Below are 22114 nucleotides of genomic sequence, written 5' to 3' on the forward strand. Positions count from 1 at the left end.
GCCCCACTCCCACCCCGTAATGGAGTTAAGTTTCTTTTTTCCTCTTCGCTTTGCTTTCCTTTTTTCTTTAAAAATTTTTTCTTTTGTTTCAGAATAGCATTACTTCCTAATAACATTTTTAGTAATGCTCATTTCCTTTCTATTCATAATTTGTTTCATCTGAGAACAAGCTTCTTGTCTTTGATTTTCCAAATCTGTGTTGAATTTACAATTCAGTATCTGCAATTAGAACGGAGATATTACCTGCCAATGAATGAGGTGTCTCTTTAGCACTCACTGGGAGGCACGTCAGGCTTTGGTCCTGATTCGAAGAGCATCTTGGTCAGTAATGCTGTGCCCCCATCCCAGCTGACTGTGGAGTGTACTGAAATAATGAATCAGGAGGTTAGAATCAGAAAGACTTGCTTATTAACGAGGCCAGCTCACAAATGACAAGGCCTCTTCCCGGTGCAGCTGGTCTAGAGTGGGAAGATTTCGGATGCATGTTCATACGTCCCCATCAGCTTGAAAAAACTTGTGCTGTTTGGGAGCTTTTCCATGTAGAAACCTCTCTGACCTTGAGCATTTAGTTGTGAATCCAGAGAGTTTTCCGGCAGCCTTCAGATACTCCCTACTATTCTGGGCCTCTTCCATGGGAGGAACGGCTCTCCCCGGGCAGACCGCACCCCCTATCATGGTCACAGGCTCTGAGGGTCGCGGTTTATCCGCGGGACCGTGCTGCCGCTCGCGGCACAGAGGCCTGGGCTCGGTACAAGTCTGGCGTAAGTAGCACCGCGACTGTCCCTCTTAGCAGGACCAGGACACGGGCCCTGGATAAGCGGACGCCCCGGGTTCTCTCCCGGAAGTTTCGGTCTTGGGCCTCCACACACGGATGGACAAACCTCTCTGTGTCTTCCATTTTGGTAGAGACCTTAACAGCGTGAACTGTGACGAACTTGGACCACTGCCACCCGGTTGGGAAGTCCGAAGTACAGTTTCCGGGAGAATATATTTTGTAGATCACAATAACCGAACAACCCAGTTTACAGACCCAAGGTTACACCACATCATGAAGTAAGACTTTTACCAAATCTCTGTTGACCTCGTTAAAATGTCGTGTTTTCTACTAACTTTTTTCTTCATTTCTCGATTGCGTTGTTAGTTAGCAGAGAATAAGCGTAAGCAAAATATGATAAGTATTTGGTGGACAGTTGCGTTCCAGGCTCTCGAGCCGCCGGGAGCAGTACTGAAGTCCTATGTTGTTGTCACCCTGTTCTAGCTTGCAGCCCAGATAAAATCCCCTGAGCTGGCAGTACGGGGCAGCTTCACTCACGAGGCTTCCGTGGGCAGCACTCTGACGAGATGCGTGGCCTCAGAGAAGCAGTGAAGTGAGGCTTTTCCTTGGTGCCCGCTCACCACTGTCTGGGAGGGCTGGTCCAGAACACTGCTTGCGGAAACCTCCTCCCGGGCCATCATTCCCGGGGGCCGTGGACCTGGCTGTGACCTTGGATCCCACACTCCACGTTCCAGGTTGGCTGCGTCCTCAGAACACGAGAGCCCAGGGGGCACTGGGCCTTGACAGCTGACTCAACTGGCAAAACCTGAACGGGACACATGCTGCTGGGTCCCTCCACTGGTCCTGGCCCTTCTGTCAAAAGGCCCATGGACCTCTGGTTCTGACGAGTGGGCTTAGAAACCTCTTGGTTACGAGCGGGGGGAGTGTCAGCCCCGGATTTCACTTGTTTGCTCCTGTGCATTTTGCCCCCTCCACGGCCATCTGCCTGGAAAGCGCTCCCGTCAACTCCATTAAACTGTCCCCCCCAAGGCGCGCCTGATAGCGCGCTGGTCAGGCTCACAGGTGCGCACTCGGTGCACGGTGAATGCTAGCAGTTTCTGTTTTTACTTACGGCAACGATAATGCATGAGGTACGGAGATGGAGGGTCTCCTTTACGGAATCCTAGACACCTGTTGAGTCGGAGGGCGGCCGCCGGCGGTTTTGCCATCAGAAATCTTGACTAGCAGTTTGGTGAAACGGCTTCCCCTCTCAGTCCCTTTTGTGTGGGTGCGCTGCTGGGGCAGCCTTGGCCGCGCTGCTCTTGGGGTGACCTCGAGGCTCCTGCTCTTCCGCAGTCACCAGTGCCAACTAAAGGAGCCCAGCCAGTCGCTGCCGCTGCCCAGCGAGGGCTCCGTGGAAGACGAGGAGCTGCCCGCCCAGAGGTGTGAGAGAGACTTGGTCCAGAAGCTGAGGGTCCTCAGACACGAGCTCTCACTTCAGCAACCCCAAGCTGGCCACTGCCGCATCGAAGTGTCCAGAGAGGAAATATTTGAGGTACGGGGTTCGGGCACCGAATCTTCCTCCCTGTCGGCAGACAGGGAGTTCTGCGCTCTGTCTGGTGTTTCGGAGATTGATGTCATCGCTCGGTGAAACGCAGAGCTTCATCAGGGCCAAAGCCCAAGGTGAGAGGGGGAACTGTGTGTCCTCCTGTGGTAAAGGTTTAGAAACCGATGACTTCTGAGTGAAAAGGGAGAGATCTGTACAGAAACGAGTGCTAAATAATGTTGCAAGCCCCCGCGCCTGCGTCGTACAGGTTGCACTTGCTGCCGCCTGCACGGCCTCCGAGAGGCAAGCATTCCTCCCGCTGCAGCCTCGCACGCAACTTGCCCTCGTGGCGTTGCCTCCCCAGAGAAGCGAAGTGGCCTCCCTGTTGTCCCTTGTGGGAGGAGGAAGGGCTGATGGTCCCGGGCAGGGTTCTGGCCTTTGTGCAGCTCCCCTGCGGGATCAGGGTCCCTAAACAGGCGGGGCCTTTGGTAGGCAGGGCCCGTTTCTCAGGGCCACGGTCACGAGTAGAATCTCAGCTGTGTTGGGGCCTTTGTGGAATCGGTGGCAGAAGTGATCAGCTGAGACACAGGTTCTCGCTGGTCCACGGCAGCTGAGGGGGCCGCGGAGGGACGGAGGCCTGGGCGCGGCCGGACGAGTGGGTCAGCGGAAGCGCCTCATTCTGCCCATCGAGCACCGTAGACGTCTGTCGGGGATGGAGGGGAGCTGAGTTCTTGAGGTGCTGCCGCCAGATCGTTGCCACTCGGCGTCCCCTTGCCTCTCGGGGCCCCGCTTTTGAATCACATTAAGTTTAAAGCAAGGAAAGATCCTTCGGTGCCTTTTCCCTGAAAACACCTACAGACACTTAGCTGGTTCCTCTCCAGAGGCTGAATCTGAGGGACTGTTAGGCTGACCGCATGTTTTCTGTGTCTGGTAAGCTGCTTTGTGTCTTACTCAAGCCCTCCTTGGTTTTTTTGACTCCGTGGGAAAGTGTGATTTTTGACTTCAGATGCAAAATCAGGCTCAGAATTCTTTTAGTGTTCAGACTCCCTTGTGACGTCTTCATTTTGGTTAAAATACATCAATTATTTATAGGACACACTGGAATGCATTTGTGTGGAGAAAATCAACCCTAGCGAGGAAGTTTAACTCTTAAGTCATGATTGTGCTGAGAATAAATGTGTGTTTCCTTTAGGCACAGTATCACCTGCCGTGTGCTTTGCTGTTTCCGAGGGAGGAAAAGTGAAGGAAGCAGCAATGTCCTAGATGCCAAATAAACATTCTCAATAGGAACCAGACAAAAATCAGATTCAAAGACTTAAAAATAAGCTCAGATGCTTATTTGTAACTGAGCTCCATTATCAATAACCTTTCATCATTTTATAACTTTAAAAATAAGATAAGTTCTTCTCTCTGAAACTGTAATTTTGATGTGCAGGAGTCCTACCGCCAGATAATGAAGATGCGACCAAAAGACTTGAAAAAGCGGCTGATGGTGAAATTCCGGGGAGAGGAAGGTTTGGACTATGGCGGGGTGGCGAGGTGAGAGGCTCGTGTTACCCCCTCCCCGCTGCATGGCTTTGAGCGCGCCTGTGAGCAAATGTTTGCAGAGAAGTCGTTTGCCCCTTCCTGGTGCTGGTCTTGGAGCAGTCGGGACTTCAGGTGGTGCCATCAGAGCGCGTTCTTAGCAAAAGAATCCCTAAGAGCACGTGCCCCGCTAGCCAGTCTTGCCCTGAGCCGTCAGAACGCACGTGCACTTAACCATCACTTTCCTGCTTAGAAAGTATGAATTATTACACTTCTGCCCTTACTCCCTTCTCCACGTGGCCCGACTGAACCCGAAGTTAATACGGAGGCAGCCTTGCTTCTCTCCCTAGAGGACTTTCAGGGGTGGGAGGAAGGCGTATACGTTGCATTTGTGTCAAACAAGTTCTGTAAAATGAGATTCTGGTCAAAATAATTCATGCAAATGATTTTAAAGATAGTAGCTTTTCATGATTATATTCCGTTTCCTGTCTTACCTCTTTTCACCTTTGAGACAAGTGTTCTGCTCTTTTAACTGTTTCTTCTAATATAACCAATCATCTAGAGCACTCACTCGATCAAGTGCTGATGTTGTCTACTGATTTCATGATGAATGGTCATAGGCACGGATAGACCAGGTAATGGTTGTGGGGAGGATCTAACTTAACACTCTCACTTCTCAGTTTTGTAGTGTCAGTATTTTTAGTTCTTCTATCATTGTCTTTGTAACTTTATATAATGTTTTTTCACCATTATTTTTTCATGGTCAGCTAGCGACATTATCCCTTGACCTCTCTTTTTCATATGAAAAGGGTATTAATACTCCTGACTTTCCCTTCAGCATTCCTTCCACCTCTTGCCTCTTACATTCTGTCATCTCTAGTATTACTTTTATATTGTCAAGGTTGAAGATTTACATTTTGTTCTGTCACCAAAGTTAAGTCAGTCTCTTGTGCTTGTCTACCTATTATTTATAGGAGTTGAAAAATCAATACATTGTTTTATATTATTATGACAATGTAAATATTGTTCATTGAGGGATTAAGTGGTGGTCTGTCATTTAGTTTATGCTTTTGAACAAATTTTAATTTTCTCAAGAATTTCTTCTTCTTCTTTCTTCTTTTCTTGAAACCAGGTCTTGTCTCTGTTGCCCCATTAAACGTCACCTTTTGCCATCCTCACCCACCCCCTTAGCTCCATGTATCTCTCTGTGGAGACTCTGTCCAGACTGACTGTTGATCCTCTGGGCCTGCTGCAGTTGTCTTCATGGGACGTCACTGCTTTCTTGGCTTAGAGCCATTGTGTACGGCTCCTATGGCTTCCTCTTTCTTGGCTTACTCCATTATGTTACTGGAATATATCCTCAAGTAGCTTTCTTAGAAGGGGTGTGTGGGGGGGGGAGGGGGATTTTCCAAGATCTTGAGTCTGAAAATGTCTTATGATCTACAGTTTGATGGGTAGTTTAGCTCTTTATAGGCTTCTAGAAGGACAACAATTTTCATTCGGAACTCTGAAGACACTGCTCCGCTGCTTCTCAGCACCCAGTCACTGTCGGAGAACAGTCTGGCTTTGGGCACGTCTGATTGATTTGAGCCCATCCATGGCCACCCATCATCCATAGGTTCCACCACCTTTTTTCTGTTCTCACGCCCCTCCTGTCTTCACTTCCTCCTTACCCGTAATCCACCATCATAATCGCTCCCTTATGCTCCCTCATAACTTCCTTGCGTCTCTTTCCGTTTGCTGTGCTTACCTGGCAAGACCCCAGCTCTGAAGAGCCCCTCCTCAGGCCGCTCTGAGCATTGCCTGAGCGGCTGAATGTGGCTCGAGGCGAACACACTTCCATGCTGCAGGCCTTTCTCTGCATCGATAGCCACCGGCCGCGAGGAGGGTTCAGCGCCTACTTCAGCTCCCCCGCAGTTCTCTTTCCCAGATCTCTGGCGCCACTGCCGCCCGTCCTCGCTCTTAGCTGCCGACTTTGCTTCCTATTGAACTGAGGAAACAGAAGCAATCTGAAGGGTCTTTCCTCGCCGTCACCACCGGATATCGAGTCCGACGTTGTCTGTACTCGTCTGGTCAGACTTCCCCGCTGCGGCCCTGAGTGGCGCACGCATGTCCCTGTGTAAGAGCAACCCCGCCCCTGGCACAGTGCATCCCAGGCCCTTTTGCTTTTCCTGTTATTTCACATTTATTTCTCATCAAAATGTCCCTTTCTCGGGGCTTCCCTGGTGGCGCAAAAAGTCCCTTTCTCTTGGGTCATACAAATGTGCTACGGCAACTCCCCGTCTTAAAAGAAACAAACATGCCCCCTCCCAAACCTTTCGTAGATACTATATCCCCTTCCTGTTGAAGCTTCAATAAAGGAGGCAATAAAGGCAAAGAAAGCACAGGAAAAGGGAAAACAGTTAGAAACTCCAGGAAAGGCAGAGATGCGTTCAAGAACGCATAGCCCAGTCCTCGCCCTGTTCCTCTGTCCTCTTTGTCGCAAAACCCCTCAAAAGAGTCGTGTGATCCCAATTCGCGCTTCCACATCCTGGCTTTCTCTTGAACACATTCTAAGCAGCTCTCTCTGCCCTCTGAAGCCCTTTGTGTCGAGGCGCCCCCGACCTGCATCTCACCAAACCCAGTGATGATGACTCAGTCTTGGTCTGTCAGCAGGACTCGATGTAGTTGGTGGCCCCCTGCTTCTCGAAACACCTCTGCCACTTGGTTTCCAGGGCACCTGGTTTCCGTCTAATCTCCCTCTCAGGCTCCTCTGCTGCGCGCCCCCCTCCTCCTTCCCACTGGACATTGCGGGAAGCCGAGCATAGCCCTGGAGCCTGCTGGCCGCCCCTCCTCGCCCCTCCTTCAGCTCCAGGCTTGTTTACCAGTTGTCTCTCATCTGTGCTTGGGTATTTAGCCTCTTAAACCTAACAGTTCAACATTTCGGGTTGCCCCCTCCCCCCAGCTGCTCCCTGCAGCTGCCTCACTGCCCACCCAGTCCCTGTGGCTCAGATGCAGGGGGTCCTCACAGCCTCCCTCTGGGCTGCGTGCCCCCACCCCCCACCCCCGGAGCCAGTGCACCCTCGGAGGGAGTAGTTTCTGTATTTATTCATTAACCAGTAAGTATTGAGACTCCACCACGGACTGGGTACTTAGGATACAATGTGAGCAAAGCAACATGTCCCCTGCCCCCTTCACCCTCGCCCCCAACCCCAACCTGACGAGGTCCAGACATTAGTCATAACATTGCACAAGTGGCCACACCGCTGGTAGATGCTGCCAAGGGGCCTCGTTCCTGTGCAGACGTGTGATAGTGGCCCGGCCTTGGGCGTCAGGGGACAGGAGAGCCTCGCACCCTCACGATTTAGAAAACACAAGTGGACTCTCAGTGCTGCAGCAGTCAGCAGCAGCAAAATTAGGTTCTGAGAAGCATTACAGGGGGTCTCATCAGGTTTCTGGGTGGAACTGGGATTTTTTTCAGCAGCCAAAAGTAAATAATGACAAAAGCCACGATGTGCCGTTCCTCCAGCCTCTTCCCATTGCTGACTTCCTTTATCTCCCCTCCTGCCCCTCAGTTGATCTTGACTCCGTCTGGGGTGAGGGATGCAGAAAAGCCCGGCTTTCCTGATAGCGCGCTTGCGCTGGTACTGCCTCTCCGTGGGAAATGCTTTTCCTTTCCAGGTTGTTCCAAGTTTCTTCCTTGATCTTCTCAATATTGATTCTAGGAACCATCTTTCTTCTGGCGAATGTAACTTCTGTTTGCCCTTGAAAACACGAATTCCGTTTCCTGACTAGGGGTGTAGGCTTCCTACTTCCTCATTCATATTTGTCCTGAATTCAAATCAAACTACTTCCATTTTCTCTTCTCTACCTTTTCCTTCATAGTCTCGAGATATCTCAAGAGTCAGTACCCTGAACTGTTTTACCTCATGGCTGCTCCCATGCACGGCTGGGGTTATAGGCACGCACGTGAATAGCTGGGTTAGGTTTGGTCTGGTTAGGAGTTCGCTTTCCTCTGCACTTTCCGTGGTTATCAAGTCTTTGCGTAGCTCCTTTGATTAACATGATGCTACAGAGGGAAGAGCTGAGAAGCCTTGCTTTCCTGCCTCCAGTCTGATCTCGCGTTGTTTCGGCTGAGTCTTCCTCGTGTCTGAGTGGCTCACACCTGCTGTGCGGGGCTGAGGAGAGATGTCTGTTGTGTCCCTTATGTTGGTCGATGGGAGTCGTCTATGCTCATCTCCCCAGTGTCTGGCTCTGAACCTCTTCCTTTCTCTCCCTCTTCTGCCTGTGTACTTAGCTCTTCCCTGACCACTTCCAGAACACACCTCGTGCTCTGTACCTTGTCCACAGCTCGGTCAGAATGGTTGCTTGTATTTTAATCACTTCCTGTCTAGACAGTTGCAGGTCCTCGGCACTTATGAAAACAATTCTTCGTAAATTCAAACTCCAAAACTTGGGGGTAAATCAAAGCACCAGAGTTGGGAAATTCTGCCTTCCTAGTAAAGAGGTTTCATAAGATTTGGTGTCTGGCTCCTCTCTTCCGGTAGTTCCTTCCTGTTCTTTTGAGTTTGATACACAACTTCGTGTTGCTGTAGTCATTTTGTGTGTATTTTCAGAGTTTTCTCAGACAGATAATTTGCATTTGTGCTTATCCTTTTCGTATCTCCTCAATTCTGTCTTTCCTGTTTGAAGGAGGAAGAGATTCCAGAGTAAAACCTGGGGCAGCTATCTTGATAAGATTCGTCCATTTAAAGGAGTTTTGAGTGGAAAGAGTAAAAGGCCACAGTGTTGTATAGACCCCCATACCCGGGCTTATCACAATCTGGCCACAGCAGCTGAGTCGTACGGGTTCTGTTTAGAGTGCTTTTTTTGTTTGATTGGTTCTGATTTGGGGCTTTTTTATAATGAAATAATTCAAACATAAAGGAATTCAGAAAAAACTCTATTTTATGTACCCTATCCAGATTTTTAAACTCTTAGAATTAAAATTTAAAAATTTTAAACTAGTCCTTTAAGTTATAAAAGTGATAAACGCTTATGGCAAAAAATAAGAATTCAACAGGACAGAAAATTACGAGGGCTAAAGTCGTTCTTAAATAATCCCTGTCTCCCTAGACTGGAAAGTGTTTTCTCCTTATTTAAACATGAATAACATGATACCACCAGAAATAAAAAAACTAGAAAGAAGTGAAAAAAAATTAAAACGCCCAGAATGCAAATTCTTCAGGTACCTACTGTCAACATGTCAGTAGAAACCCTTCCCATCTTTCTCTGTGCTCTGCGTATATATTTTTTCTGTCTCGTGTGTGCGCACGCGCGTTTCTGACATAAAGGTAGGATCGCGCCGCTTTTTCCGTTGCGCTTTTGTTGGTTTTTACCACACCGTTAACATCGTTGCCTGAGATCTTGATCTCTGCAAAGCAGCAGAGCAAACCGTAGCTGGGGCGCAAGAACGCTGACAGACTGCGGAGCACACTGTGTCTCTGAGCTGGTACTGAGTCCAGGCAACCACAGTTCTTTCTCAGCTTCAGAGTTAATTGGACTTCTGGCCAGAAAATCCATTTCTGACACCACCAGAAGCAATTTTTATACTTCATTAAGCTGATTTGCCCAATGGGCACAAATCACATCCTCTCAGAGCCAGGCAGCCTTACCGGTTTGGCTTCCTAGGGCACGGTGACTCAGTCCTCTGAAACTAGGAAGTTTTAAAATGTCTTGTTGTTGTCGTTTCTAGGGAGTGGCTTTACTTGTTGTGCCATGAGATGCTGAATCCGTACTATGGGCTCTTCCAATATTCCACGGACAACATTTACATGTTGCAAATCAATCCTGATTCTTCCATCAACCCTGTGAGTATTAATGAATAAAGGGGTCGCAGGTTTAGTTGGAGAATTTCTTAAATGGATTTCCAGTTTCAATCTCAGTGCTTGGTTGATTCACTGTAGACTTACTCAAAGTCTATGGTAAATAAAACATTGCAAGGTAGAGTGAGAACTGAATTAAGATGGACGGTTTCAATCCCGTATCTTCAGTGACCGGTATCAGCGAGCATGTCGTTTCAGGGGACTCTGGCTCGACGGCTGTATTTGTTGATGGTGTCATCCTGAGAAGTGGGTTACGAGGTCCACCCTCCTCCCAATCGAAATGGGAATAGTCCCATAATTGGCCCTTTTGGCCACCAGTGCTGATCGCTTAGCCGCTTGTCAGAGAGATGAGGAAATAGGCGCGGTGTGTGTGTCACTGGTCCGAGGGCGGCCAGCGGGCAAGAGAAGCGCTCTGACGTGGGGCCGCGTCCTGCGGTCCTTGCCGTGCACGTGGCCCCTGACAAGCAGTCGATGTGACAGGACCTGTTACCAACACGGGAGCTAACTCTCTGATTGTAATTCCAACCTAAAAGTAGAAACAGGAGGTTCCCTGGTTACACGCCAGAACAGCGCTGGCTTTAGAATGGCGCTCTTACTTGGGCTGTTCACAGTTACCTTCCTCTGTGTCCCTGCCTCAACTCCCTTGGGATTTTTTCTCTTCCTCTTCTTTGTGGGATGGGGGGGGGGTGGCTGAGGGAGAAGGGGGATGAGTTACCTTTTGCCCTTTATTTCCTCGTGGTGCAGCGGGAGGGGCCGGTGGCCTCCTGGGCGGGCAACCTGTGCTGAGAAGGGACCAGCCTGGTTGATTCTCTGCCGTCACCCTGTTGATATTCTCAACTTTTGAATGAGGGGTTCTGCATTTTCATTTTGCACTGGGTCCCACAAATTAGGTAGCAATTCTGAGCAGGTGTTTGAACCAAGGGCAGAATATGAGGTATCGTTCCGATGACCTCTCTAAAAGTCGTGCGCTAAATTTGACCTCCTACCTGGCCGTCTTTCCTCTGGTCAAGAGTGCAGCCTGTGAGTAACTGATTCAAGAAACCCGGAGAAAGTACAGGACAGCCATCTGCCTTGGCCGGTCGTTTTTCTCACGAATTCATGTTCTCTGGTGCCCCCTACAGGACCACTTGTCTTATTTCCATTTTGTGGGTCGGATCATGGGTCTGGCTGTGTTCCATGGACACTACATAAACGGGGGTTTCACAGTTCCCTTCTACAAGCAGCTACTGGGGAAACCCATCCAGCTTTCTGACTTGGAATCGGTGGACCCGGAACTTCATAAGAGCTTAGTGTGGATCCTGTAAGTACTGACTCGGTTAGCTGAGAATGCATCCACCGTCCCGTCTTAGCGTGCCCCAAATCCATTTGTGTTGTGTAGCGTGCACGTGGGTATATATTTGGGGGACGGGTGTGAAATCGGAGAATAGAAACAAACTCTCAGAAACACAAAAGCAGATTCAACAAAAATACTTAATTGACATTTTCCTCGTAATGTCTGGCCAGTTTCTCATCATGGACGAGTTTCTTCTGCTGTTTCCTTGACTTACTAAGTTACGATTGTGAATGTAGACCCCCAGGCCTGGTGGGTGGTTGGTCGGTGACACTCTGGGGGGACTCCAGCCAAGAAGGTGTCCAAAAGCTCCCTACTATTTAGGAGCCTTTGTTTTAGGGTCACCCTAAAACTCTCTTAAAAGCAACAGGCACAGTTACACGGTCAGCGTAGGTGTCGGGGGGTCCCCGTGAGGACCGATTTCGCGGGACTGAGAGCTCCAGGCTCTGGGACCGGGCGACAAGCCGAGGACTCGATCGTGTCCTGTGTTCTGTCCACCTCCTTCCACGTGTCCCAGCTCGAAAGGCAGGTCTGCGGGGGGCCGGGGCCTTCCTCCTATAGAGAACCTGCCAGTCTGTGTTTCCAGAAACACGGCAGGTGCAGGAGCCAGTTCTGACTTCCAAGTGCTTCCTTGAACTGACGCCCTTGGAGAGGCTTCCCTCCTGTCCGCTCGGAGACTCAGGGTACAAAGCAGTCGGCTTGCCGTGTCCCGTGAAATCACAGAGCGGTGTCCCCGCCGTCACCCCTCTTCTGCGAGGAGGAGCCAGTCCCTCTTCGTACGGACTGGTGATTCAGTGTCGCACCTACTCCCGCGCGGTAGCCGAGGCCTAAGGGACACCCGTCCTCTGTCCTGCCTTCCCAGAGAGAACGACATCACCCCCGTGCTGGACCACACGTTCTGCGTGGAGCACAGCGCTTTTGGGAGGCTGCTGCAGCACGAGCTGAAGCCCAACGGCAGGAACGTCCCCGTCACGGAGGGGAACAAGCAGGAATACGTGCGGTGGGTGACGCGCCGGGCCGCCTGGGGCGCCGCTGGGACTGGCGGGGCCCGGGGGCGCGCGTTTAGGTCGTCGGAGCGCTTGGACCAGGGTCATGGCAGCGGCAGAGACCTTCAGAAACCGGCGGGTCAGCGGTGGGCTCCGGGGTTGACCCGTTAAAGGGGATTCACGACCCCGGAGCCCAGGGGGTGGCTTTCAAGTGGCGGCCGCGGGAGGGAGGGGTCGGCCTCCCTCAGGAAGGGGGGCGTTCCCTCGAGCTCGGTGTGATGGAGGTCCGCCTCGTTATCCGTTTTCCCGCCTCTTGAGGCAAATAAACGACTCGTGACTTCCGTGGGAAACTTAGACACGCGGGCACGTCTGTGCTCAGGCTGGCAGCCCGGCGTGTACTTCTCACTGTGCCCTGTATTTCCTTTTTAAATTATGGCACCTGTAAGAGGTCAGGTCAGGCCCTACTGCTGTTCCAAGCAGAGTCAGGCTTGAGCCCGACTCGGAGGCTGGGTGCCGCCCGCCAGTGGGGTTTCGCCCCCAGGAGGGGATCACGGCGGGCAGCGTTGCGCGGAGATCAGAACCACCTAATGGAGAAAAGACGATGTTCACGAACCAACGTGTGAATCTTTCTTTCAGGTTGTATGTAAATTGGAGGTTTATGAGGGGGATCGAGGCCCAGTTCCTGGCTCTTCAGAAGGGGTTTAACGAACTCATCCCTCAACACTTACTGAAGCCTTTTGACCAGAAGGAGCTGGAGGTGCGTGAGCCGCCGCGGAGCCGGGGCGCGTGACGGGCCGTCCTCGGCTGCTCGATGCCCGCGGGCCCGGGGGCCGCCGGGGCTGCCCGGGAGGCCCGAGCGGCTGATGCCAAGGCCTGGTGCCCGCCGGGCGGCAGGGAATCCGGGTGACCCTTGCGCCATCACTCCAGGCGTTCTGTGGCTTGTCCCGTTGGGCAGGTTCCCCAGCAGCACGGCGTCCTAAGCCCCGCCTGTGGGCTGCCGGAAGTTATCGTGAAAGCGGAAGTTACCGTTCCACTTTGTTTGATTCTGGCGGTTATTAGGCCCCGAACAAAGTATTACTGTCGTTTCTGGTCCTTCTTCATGGGCGTGAACAAAGCCTATGATTCCCCGGCACCTCATCCGCTTCTGGTGCCAAGTAGCCCTTGCCTTTCGGGCTGTTCCCGGCCTTTCTGGCCCCCAGGTCGGTGCCGGGGCCCTGGGCCCCGAGGAGCCTCCCCCGGGGGAGCGAGGGCTCCGGAGCGGGTCGCGGCAACAAGCACGTCCCTGGCCTGTTCCCTCCTCCTCAGACTTCAAGCCCCACGCGTCCCCGGGAGGCGGCCCCACTTTACAGGTGGCCCCGTGCGGCCGTTCGGGCTGGTCCTTTGGTCCTCCCTCCTCCCCAGTGCGGCGCACGCACGCGCTGCTGAGGAAACGTCACATCGGTGGCCACACCGGCGTCCTTGGGGTGGCAGCCAGCCCGGAGGTGCAGCCACAGCGCGGGGGCCTCAGGCCCGCCGTGTGCGTGGCTGTTGACGTGTCTGAACACGGGACGTGCTTTGTAACGCTCTCCGCGTCCTGGGAGCTGGGTGCCCGTCGGTCTGTGCGTCAGGGAGGTGACCTGCCCTCACGCCCTCACAGCTGATCATCGGCGGCCTGGACAAGATCGACCTGGACGACTGGAGGTGCAACACGCGGCTGAAGCACTGTGGGGCGGACAGCAGCGTGGTCCGGTGGTTCTGGCAGGCGGTGGAGGCCTTCGACGAGGAGAGGCGGGCCCGGCTGCTGCAGTTCGTGACGGGCTCCACGCGGGTCCCCCTCCAGGGCTTCAAGGCGCTGCAAGGTGACTGACGTGGCGGTGGGGCTGGCGCTGGGCAGGGGCGCGGGCCGCGGTGGGCGGTCGTCCTGGCGCGTCGCCAGGAGACGTGGCGTCGGGTCCTTCATGACAGACACTCGGCGCTGCAGGGGCGTTGCCTGGCCAAGGGGCTGCAGAGACCCTCTTCCCTCCGCACGAGCCGTGGCCTTCCGGTTGCCCTTCTCTCTGCTGCCCCCGGGGCTCGAGGCTCTCCTGTCCTTTGCCCCAGTTGAAAGAAAACATCTGGAAAGACGTAGGAGGGCACGTCCATCACACAGAGCCCCCCCCCCCCCCCCGACCACCTTTCCCAGGGCCTCTGAGCCACGGGACACAGCAGTGGTGGGTGCCGGCCGGCTGGTGCCCACACAGGGCTGGGTCTGGAAAGACCTGAGCCAGGAAGGTCCAGGGGAGCCGGGGCCTCGGCTTCCCTCCCTCAGCAGAATCGGTGACAGAGGGAGGGTACAAAGAGCAACAAGGCTTTGGGGAAGGAAAGCCATTGAAAAATGCACCACGGGTTCATTTCTGAATCTCCCGGCAGCAGCTCCCTGGCCGCAGCCCCGAGTCTCTAAGAGCACATGGCTGCCGTGTGGGTCGCAGCTGCAGCGCTCCTGCCGGGCCCGTGGCTTCCTCATCTGTCCACGGGGCCCGCCCGAGAGGCTCCCCTGGCCTCTCACCTGGGTCTGGGGCTGGGAGGCTGTCCCCAACGGGGCTTCCGAGCCTCAGGAGGGGCCTGGAGGGGCCCATGGTCAGCACAGGCAACTGGGAAAGTCCTCGAAGGCCTCTCTCGGGCTCTGTGACGTGTAAACTTTGGGGGGTTTGTCACTTGATGACCCTGACGACCGGCAGGAGTAAGGTGAAGCACCCTAATATATTAAAACTTAGTGAATGGGACTCGGCATGTTAATAGCGAGAGCAGATAGGTTTCACGCGTACGTTCCCTGGGGACTCCTCCTCCTCTTGGGGTCGAGAGAAGTTACTTCTCATCTAGGGCTTTGGTCCCAGCATTTGTATCTTTCTTTTTCCACTGGGCCTCTGCCTGGGGAGGTTTCCTGACTCCACATCCTGCTGGCTAGACGTTTCTGTTAAAAAAACCCAACGAAGTACTGGTGATTGCAGGACTCTGCTCTTCAGAGACCCCCCCGGAGCAGGGTCGCGGGGCGGGTGCGCGAGGAGAGGTGCCGCTGTCTTTGCTCTGGCTGCTCCTGTGATTTTCCAAAACGTCTGGTATTAGTCACTTAATGGTCACGGTAGGGGCGTCCTGAAACCGGGCGGAGGCTCGTGGGGCCGTGGGAGCCTCGTGGCCGGATGGCCGCCTGGGCACCAGGGCCTCGGGGCGGCGACGAGGGCCCGGCCTCCGCCTCTGAAGCGTGGTAACTGGAATGTTGTCCCGTAAGGCTCTACAGGCGCCGCAGGGCCGCGGCTCTTCACCATCCACCTGATCGACGCGGACACAGACAACCTGCCCAAGGCCCACACCTGGTAAGCAGCGGCGCCCCGGGAGCCTGTCTCCGTGCGTGGCTTTTCCCAGCTGTTTTCGTACTTGGACTCTGCAGTGGGGCGGCACGAGGCTCTTCCGTGAACCCAGTTTCGTCTGGAGACGTGACTGACGTTGGAGCCGCTCCCTGGCTCCAGTCGTCACCTCGCTGGGTCCTGCCGCGTGTGTGCGTGTGAGTGCGTGCGTGTGCGTGTGCGCTCGTGCGCCGTCAGGAGGGAACCCTGCAGTTTTAAGTTCGGAGTTATTGGTCTCCTCCTCTCAGAACTCTGCGTATGGCAGATGCACCTTGTGGATTGAAAAATGTTTCCTCCCTTGCTTTTCACTTAAACAATGTCTGTAGTGGGTTGTTTCCTTTTTGGTTTAAAATCAAATCACTGACGTGCACTTCGGGAACCATTTCTTGAGACGAGAGCCACCTCTGGTTCACGGGAGTCGGTTCCAGATGTCGCCGGGATGCACGGTGATGTGATGGGAGGTTCCTGGTTGGGAACCAAGGCTGTGGGTTCCCACGCCGTCCACGACATCGAACTGGGTTTCCACGACCTTGAGCTAGAGGCCGCGCCCTCCCCCCCCCCCCAGGGTCTGCGCCCAGCGTGGCCGTCCCGGGCTGGCGCGTGCTGACGCCCAGGGCTGCCCCCGCCTCGGCAGGCTGTGTCCTCTAATGCTTTAGTGCTTCGAGTACAAAACGTCCACAGTGCTAAGCCCCCTGAAAAGCCTCCACACCGTTTAGCCCGACTCCTTCTTGACAAAAGCCGTCCTCAGTCACTTAACCTCTAGTAATGCGAGGCACTATATGTCCTCTCAGTCAGAATCTTGCATTTTTTGATTTGTTACGAGGTAATATCACCTACAAAGGTGTCTTTTGGGCATAGCTTTGGGAATGAACTTCCCTGAGGACATGCTAACCCGGTCGTTTAATCCTCTATCAGGGATTTGACGTTTTATTATTTTTGAGATAGTTTCTGTTTTTGCAGGAAATACTCCAGGCTGCTCCATTTTGCTCTCAGATCTAAGTCACGGGGGATTAGATACACAGGCAGTGAATTGTTAGCGGTGATTTGACCGCAGCCAGCCTGGATTGCAGCACTCTGCAAACGTGGTGTTCCGGGTCTCCCCCAAACAACAGACCAAACAAGTTGAGAGCTTTGCCCTCATCTAACCAGTACATACTCACTTGGAAGATCTTATAAGATTTGTTTGGCTGTGTGTTGACTGACTGAAAGAAGCAGACGAACGCCAGAGGAGAGGGGGAACTCCCCTCCATCTCCCAGAACTATAGGCGGATGAGGTGCTTCCCGTCCTCTCCGCCCTGTGTGTCCCCACCGTGTGTGTGCGTGTGTGCGCGCCTGTGGCCGCAAAGGCTCTGCTGTGGCCTGGCCCTGACCCTGTCCCGGGAGCAGGTCCTCAGGCCAGGCTGCACCAGCAGTGAGTCTCTCACCTTTCTGTCCCGTTCCAGCTTTAACCGGATCGACATTCCACCCTACGAGTCATACGAGAAGCTCTATGAGAAGCTGCTGACAGCGGTGGAGGAGACCTGTGGGTTTGCTGTGGAGTGAAGTGCAGCCCAAGGCAGCAGACGCTAGCTGCTAGCTCACGGCCACCAGACCCCAAGCGACAGCTCTCTGTGTGCCTCCGCGAAGCCGGCTGAGGCCCTGGAATCCCAGAACACCCGAGGGAAAGGCTTGTCTCCCCTGCTTCTCGTTGGGGGAGCAAGGGGGCGGGGGGACTTCAGTTGGTGGCTCTCACCCATATTTTCCTCCTGACAGAACCCCCACCCCCACCCCTTCCATCACCCATCCAATAAAACGCAGCCAGGTTTAGCACTGCTTCGGTCACACAGGATATTCTGCTACGGTTGTTACACTTCTGGTGACAGGCTCGCTGCCCCGTGGGCTTTAGAGGAGTCTTGACCCACAGTTATGGAGCTGAGCGGGGCTGCCTGAGGGTTCGGCCCTGGTAGCTTGACTAGCTCTTCTGTCTCAAAGCAGACCCGAGGTTTTCAAGTTCAGCAGCTCAAATTCCAAATTTCACATCCTAGCAGCCTGCTCTGGGTAGCAGATTAATTTCTAGCTGAACAATAACCGTATAGTATGTGCTTATTGGAATTCTGCCACAGCAGGAAGCTGGCGTCACAACCGTGCTTCCCTTTTGGAAAGGTAAGGGGATCGGGGCAGCTTGTGCGGGAGGCCTGGGTATTTCTTTCTTTTCAGGGTTTCCTGGCTGAAAAGTTTGTCTTGCATAGAGAAGAGTGATCTTTCCTTTTAAGAGTCCCTTTAGCCACGTTATCTATCCAGTTTGAAATATTTTCCCAGCGAAAACACCGCATAACAGAGCTTATAAACAAGCAGGCCAAACCCAGCCTCAGACCCACGCAGCCGGACGCAGGCTGCGGCCGCTGCCCCCACCTGTACTCGGAAGGGCGTTGACCGGGCCGCGTGGAAGCTAAGCAACCATTCTGCGGAAAGCACTAAGAACTAAACTAATAGAACAGAATTCCATCCTCGTAGCTGCTGGTTTGGTGCAAACTAGCTTGAAAGGGAGAGAGAGAACGGATAACCTCCATGACCTAAATCCACCCCAGGTTACTCGTTCACAAGAAGTAGCTCGTGGGTGGAAACCTGACGGCAGAGAGGGGCCTCTCCACCCCGACGCGTTCAGCCCATCTCCCCAACGTCTGACGGCGACACTTAACACCTGCTGCTCCCTTCACTCGTCCAGATGATGAGCAAGGCCAAAGCGGGCCGCGACCCTACATTTCTACCACCGTTTCCTAATTTGCACAGAAGATCAAATAGTATTTTAACAAAGTGGTTTGATTTCAGAGAGTTAAAGTTCAGCAGGAAAACAGCAGTGGCAGCAAGTTCTCCCGTATGGTGGTGGTTTGGGTTTGGGGGGGGCGAGTGCAGGGTAGTTCATTAGCAAGACATTTCACTGTTAAAGTTTTGTTGTAAGTAAGGCTGCGAGTTCAGTGCTGGGATCCAGCTGTGGGTCTGAGGTGGGTTTAAAAGGAGCCTTTTGGCCGACTGTCCCGTCGGCTCTTTTTGTTACCAACGCCTGTGGACGGGGCTATAGCTTTGGAAGCGTACTTACTTACCCACCCTCTGCATCGTGCCGTGGTTCTTCTGCTTGACCGGGAAGCAGCCAGTGATCTGACGTCTGGCGGGCCGGAGTTCGCTGGCCGGAGGTTCCAGGAGCGAGAGAAAGCCGTGCTTCTGGGTGACTTGCTGAGGTTCTAGAATAGGAAGGATGCCTTGGCTGCAGAAGGAGAAATGTAATCCGTTCAGAACGTCCAGGCTGGACTGCGGGCTGAGTCTTTCCGAAGTCCCGCCTTGCCCGTCGGGCTTCTCCTGTGTCTCGTTTACCATGACACCTGGGCGTCCTGGAAGCTGGCTGCCGTGGGCCCTCCTCTGGAGGGATGAGGAAATGAATGATACAGACCGAGCCCCCGCACCCCCCACCCCACTCTCCCCCGCCAGACAGGTCTCCTCTGTAACATGGACCTAAACCGCAAGGAGGAGACTTCCATCCGGGAACTGAGGCCCTCCAGACTGAGGGGGGAAGGCCCACCCAGTTATCCTGTGGTGTTGGCCAAAATCCGCAGTAAGTTAGGAAGGAAACAAGGGTCTAGTGGTTGGAAAGACTTGGAAGCAGGAATGTGCCATTTGCCTCCTTTAAAGCTGCCTTCCTGCTGGTGGCGGGGGCTGGGGGGTGGGGTGGGCAGCGCCCCTGCCGGCCCCAGGCCGCCCTCACGTGTCAGGTGTCACCTCGGCAAGATCCAGAGGCTCACGTCCTGGCTCCTCCACGGGCTGCTGGGGACGCTCGACTTACCTGCCCGCAAGGCCTGGGTCTCTGCTTTCGTACTGGGACGCGGGCACCTCACCAGCTGTGTGGGTTGTTGTGGAGCCTGGCACGGCAGAACCTTCTGGAGCTCCAGGTCACTCCTGCCAAACAGGTCTGTCGGTGGCACTGCTCCTAGAACCGTAACTGTCCACAGTGGGTTGGGCCTTTGGAACACTCCCCACCCCGACCACCCCCACCAAAGAATAGTGTGGCAAGCCGTGGGTCTGGGGGTCTGTGGGAGCCTCCCCATCTGTCGCCCTTCTCGGGAACCCCAGCGACACACCTGGTCCCCTCAGCTCTCTGCCCGGATGCTTCAGGGCCCGGCTTCCAGGCTTGTCTCACCAGCGGTCATCAGCCGACCCTCAGGGATGCAGCAAACCACCGCTCTTGCCAGTGCTGTGGGGAGAACGGAGGGGCTCCGGGGTGACAGTAAGCGGAGCTCTCCTGACTCCCGCAGGGAGAAGCGCCTGGCCCCGTGGCCCCAGAGCTTGCCCGGCCGCGTGGTCCAAATGCAGGTCAGGTGGTCCTCCGATCGGAGCTGTCCGCGGAAACGCCCCTCCGCCCCCGTCCGCAGCCAGGTGTGTGCCGCACGGCAGCCTTCCCAAAACATAGTATGAATTTTAAAAATTTGTTTATTTTTGTTTCTCAACCACTTTATAATGTATTTTTTAATTTATTTTGTAATGTCTTGTTTTTAAGTATTGCTGCTATCCTTGTTATCCTTCCCACTGTTTTTATTGCTGATTTACTTTGTGAAAGTTGTACACTAAATGTTCTGTTTTATGTCAAAATCAAAAGTATTTAAAGAAATACTAGTTCTATTTAATGTGGTTATAGAACCAGCTGGAAACACAAAACAAACAGTGATTGTACAGCAGGCTGGACCCCGGCGGTCAGGTTCATTTTGTTACATATGCAATAAACTCACAACTTTACATTTTTGGCGTCTGTTATTTGGTGTGGAACAGCTTTTTTTTTTTACACATCCCATAAGACAGGAATTCAGTGGTCTGGCAAGGGTCTTCTAAAGAAAAGGGGCAAACTTACAGTTAGAATTGTAGGAGAGATTGATAGCACTTTGGAAAACAGTGGAGGGTCCTCAAAAAACTAAAAAGAGAGCAATCCCACTCCTACGTATATACCTGAAAAAAAGCACAAACACCAATTCGAAAAGATACACGCACCCCCATGTTCACAGCAGCATTATTTACAATAGCCAAGATACGGAAGCAGCCTAAGTGTCCATCAACAGACCAATGGATAAAGATGGGGTACACACATATATAATGGAATACTAAGCCATAAAAAACCAAAATTTTGTGCCACAACTGCTGAGCCTGTGCCCCACAACTACTGAAGCCCTCGTGCCTAGAGCCCACGCTCTGCAATGAGAAGCCCGCGCACTGCAACGAAGAGGAGACCCCGCTTGCCACAACTGGAGAAAGCCTGCGCGCAGCAGCGAAGACCCGACACGGCCAAAGACAAAATAAATTAAATTTAAAAAAAAAAAAAGAATGCATGGTCTAGTGCAAAAATAACTATGATGTATTGTAGAGCCAATATCATATGGAAATAAAGTACGTAACAACAGCACCAAGGATGGGGGGTAGCAATGGAAGTCTACAGTTGTAAGAGTCTTACATTACAGGTGAAGTATAATATTTGAAGGTAGAGAGGTAGATTCAAGATGAATATAGTAACTAGACAATTCACTAAAAAGAATACATGTTATGCAGAAATATAAAAAAGAATAACATAACTAGGTTGTGTCGCACACAATTGTTTTATCATATTACGATTATGAGGCATAGGGGTAAAAATAGTCATGAATTTTATTTGGTGGTGTTTTATTTAAGCTTTTTTAATCTATACATACACATGATATAGGCCCACACGTTTGTTTTTTTTGGACTCTTAATTAGATTTTGGAATTAAATATAAGCTACAGGTGAAAAATATCTTACACTACTTTAGTGATAAGGAATCTCATATAGCCAGGAGATGTTTAGACTAGTATTTCCCAAACTTCTCTGTTTTATAGACCAGTAAAATATACTCACCAGATAATAATTATCTATCACCAAAGTTTCATTTAAAAAGGACATTTAACATCAAAACTCTTCACAATAAAAGACTATTGTGTTGGTTGTCTTTTATGAAGACCTCACTTTGGTGCACTGATTTTTTCTAATGATGGGTGAAAACTTCAGCACCAGCTCACAGTGGCTCATAATCCAGTGCTTGTTACCCGTGGTTCTGACCTTCTCCTCTCCCCCTCCCCATCCCAGTTAGCAGCTCATTAGCCAGAGGAGGCCCAGGTGCCTGTGGAAATACTCCTTGTTCCCTCCTGAAGTATCCACCACCTGTGCAGACTGTCTCCTGGTTCGCTCCTGTCTTTTTCCATGTTTCTCAAGTCCCACCTTTTCCTCAAGACCCAACTTACATCTTTTATTCTATCCCCCCATGATGCTCTTTTTAAGTGAAGCATTTCAGAGAGCTCTTACTTGGTTCTTACCGTTCCTTCAAGAAACTAGACTGAAGCCTACCTTCTCATACTTTTTACCACGTTTGTCCAACAACTAAAATGGTTTTCTTCCAAAGAAAATTTTTGCCAACACTATTTTAAAATAAATGGTTTTCTTCCTGATAAAAACAAACCAAAAAACTGCTAACACTAAAAAAATGAATTTAGCAAAGTTGCAAGATAGAAAATCAACACAAACCAACTGTGTTTCTATATAATGCTAACAACGAACAATCTGAAAAAGAAATTAAGAAAACAATTCCATTTATAGTAGCATTAAAAAGAATAAAATAGGAATAAACTTAACCAAGGAAATAAAAGACTCGTACACTGAAACTATAAAACTATAAAGTGAAAGAAAGGAGACACAAATAAGTGGAAAGACACTCCGGGATGAGTAAGAAGACTTACTAATGTTAAGA

The 22114-nt window shown here is 52.0% G+C and overlaps 1 protein-coding gene and 1 long non-coding RNA gene across 6 annotated transcripts in view; one reads left to right on the plus strand and one right to left on the minus strand.

Moving 5' to 3' along the window:
* SMURF1 (SMAD specific E3 ubiquitin protein ligase 1) overlaps positions 1–20103 on the plus strand; it is a 101742-nt gene extending 81639 nt beyond the window's left edge. For 4 of the 5 annotated variants that reach the window (XM_059036773.2, XM_059036777.2, XM_067012278.1 and 1 more), the window contains 10 exons: positions 907–1053; positions 2111–2309; positions 3736–3839; positions 9538–9652; positions 10789–10967; positions 11860–11997; positions 12620–12740; positions 13620–13821; positions 15228–15312; positions 16785–20103. In XM_059036773.2, coding sequence (XP_058892756.1) covers positions 907–1053; positions 2111–2309; positions 3736–3839; positions 9538–9652; positions 10789–10967; positions 11860–11997; positions 12620–12740; positions 13620–13821; positions 15228–15312; positions 16785–16884 — 1390 coding nt within the window. In that variant the 3' untranslated portion in view covers positions 16885–20103. The remainder of the gene's footprint in view (positions 1–906; positions 1054–2110; positions 2310–3735; positions 3840–9537; positions 9653–10788; positions 10968–11859; positions 11998–12619; positions 12741–13619; positions 13822–15227; positions 15313–16784) is intronic. The other variant, XM_059036778.2, reaches the window with a different exon arrangement.
* Positions 255–18728, minus strand: LOC136792495 (uncharacterized). The gene is made up of 3 exons (XR_010836359.1): positions 18423–18728; positions 5575–5814; positions 255–364 (listed from the first exon to the last, which is right to left on the minus strand). It is a non-coding gene; the product is annotated as an uncharacterized lncRNA (long non-coding RNA).
* Positions 20104–22114: the final 2011 nt, after the last annotated feature.

The sequence above is a fragment of the Kogia breviceps genome, chromosome 14 (assembly GCF_026419965.1).
Source record: "Kogia breviceps isolate mKogBre1 chromosome 14, mKogBre1 haplotype 1, whole genome shotgun sequence".
Lineage (NCBI taxonomy): Eukaryota > Metazoa > Chordata > Mammalia > Artiodactyla > Physeteridae > Kogia > Kogia breviceps.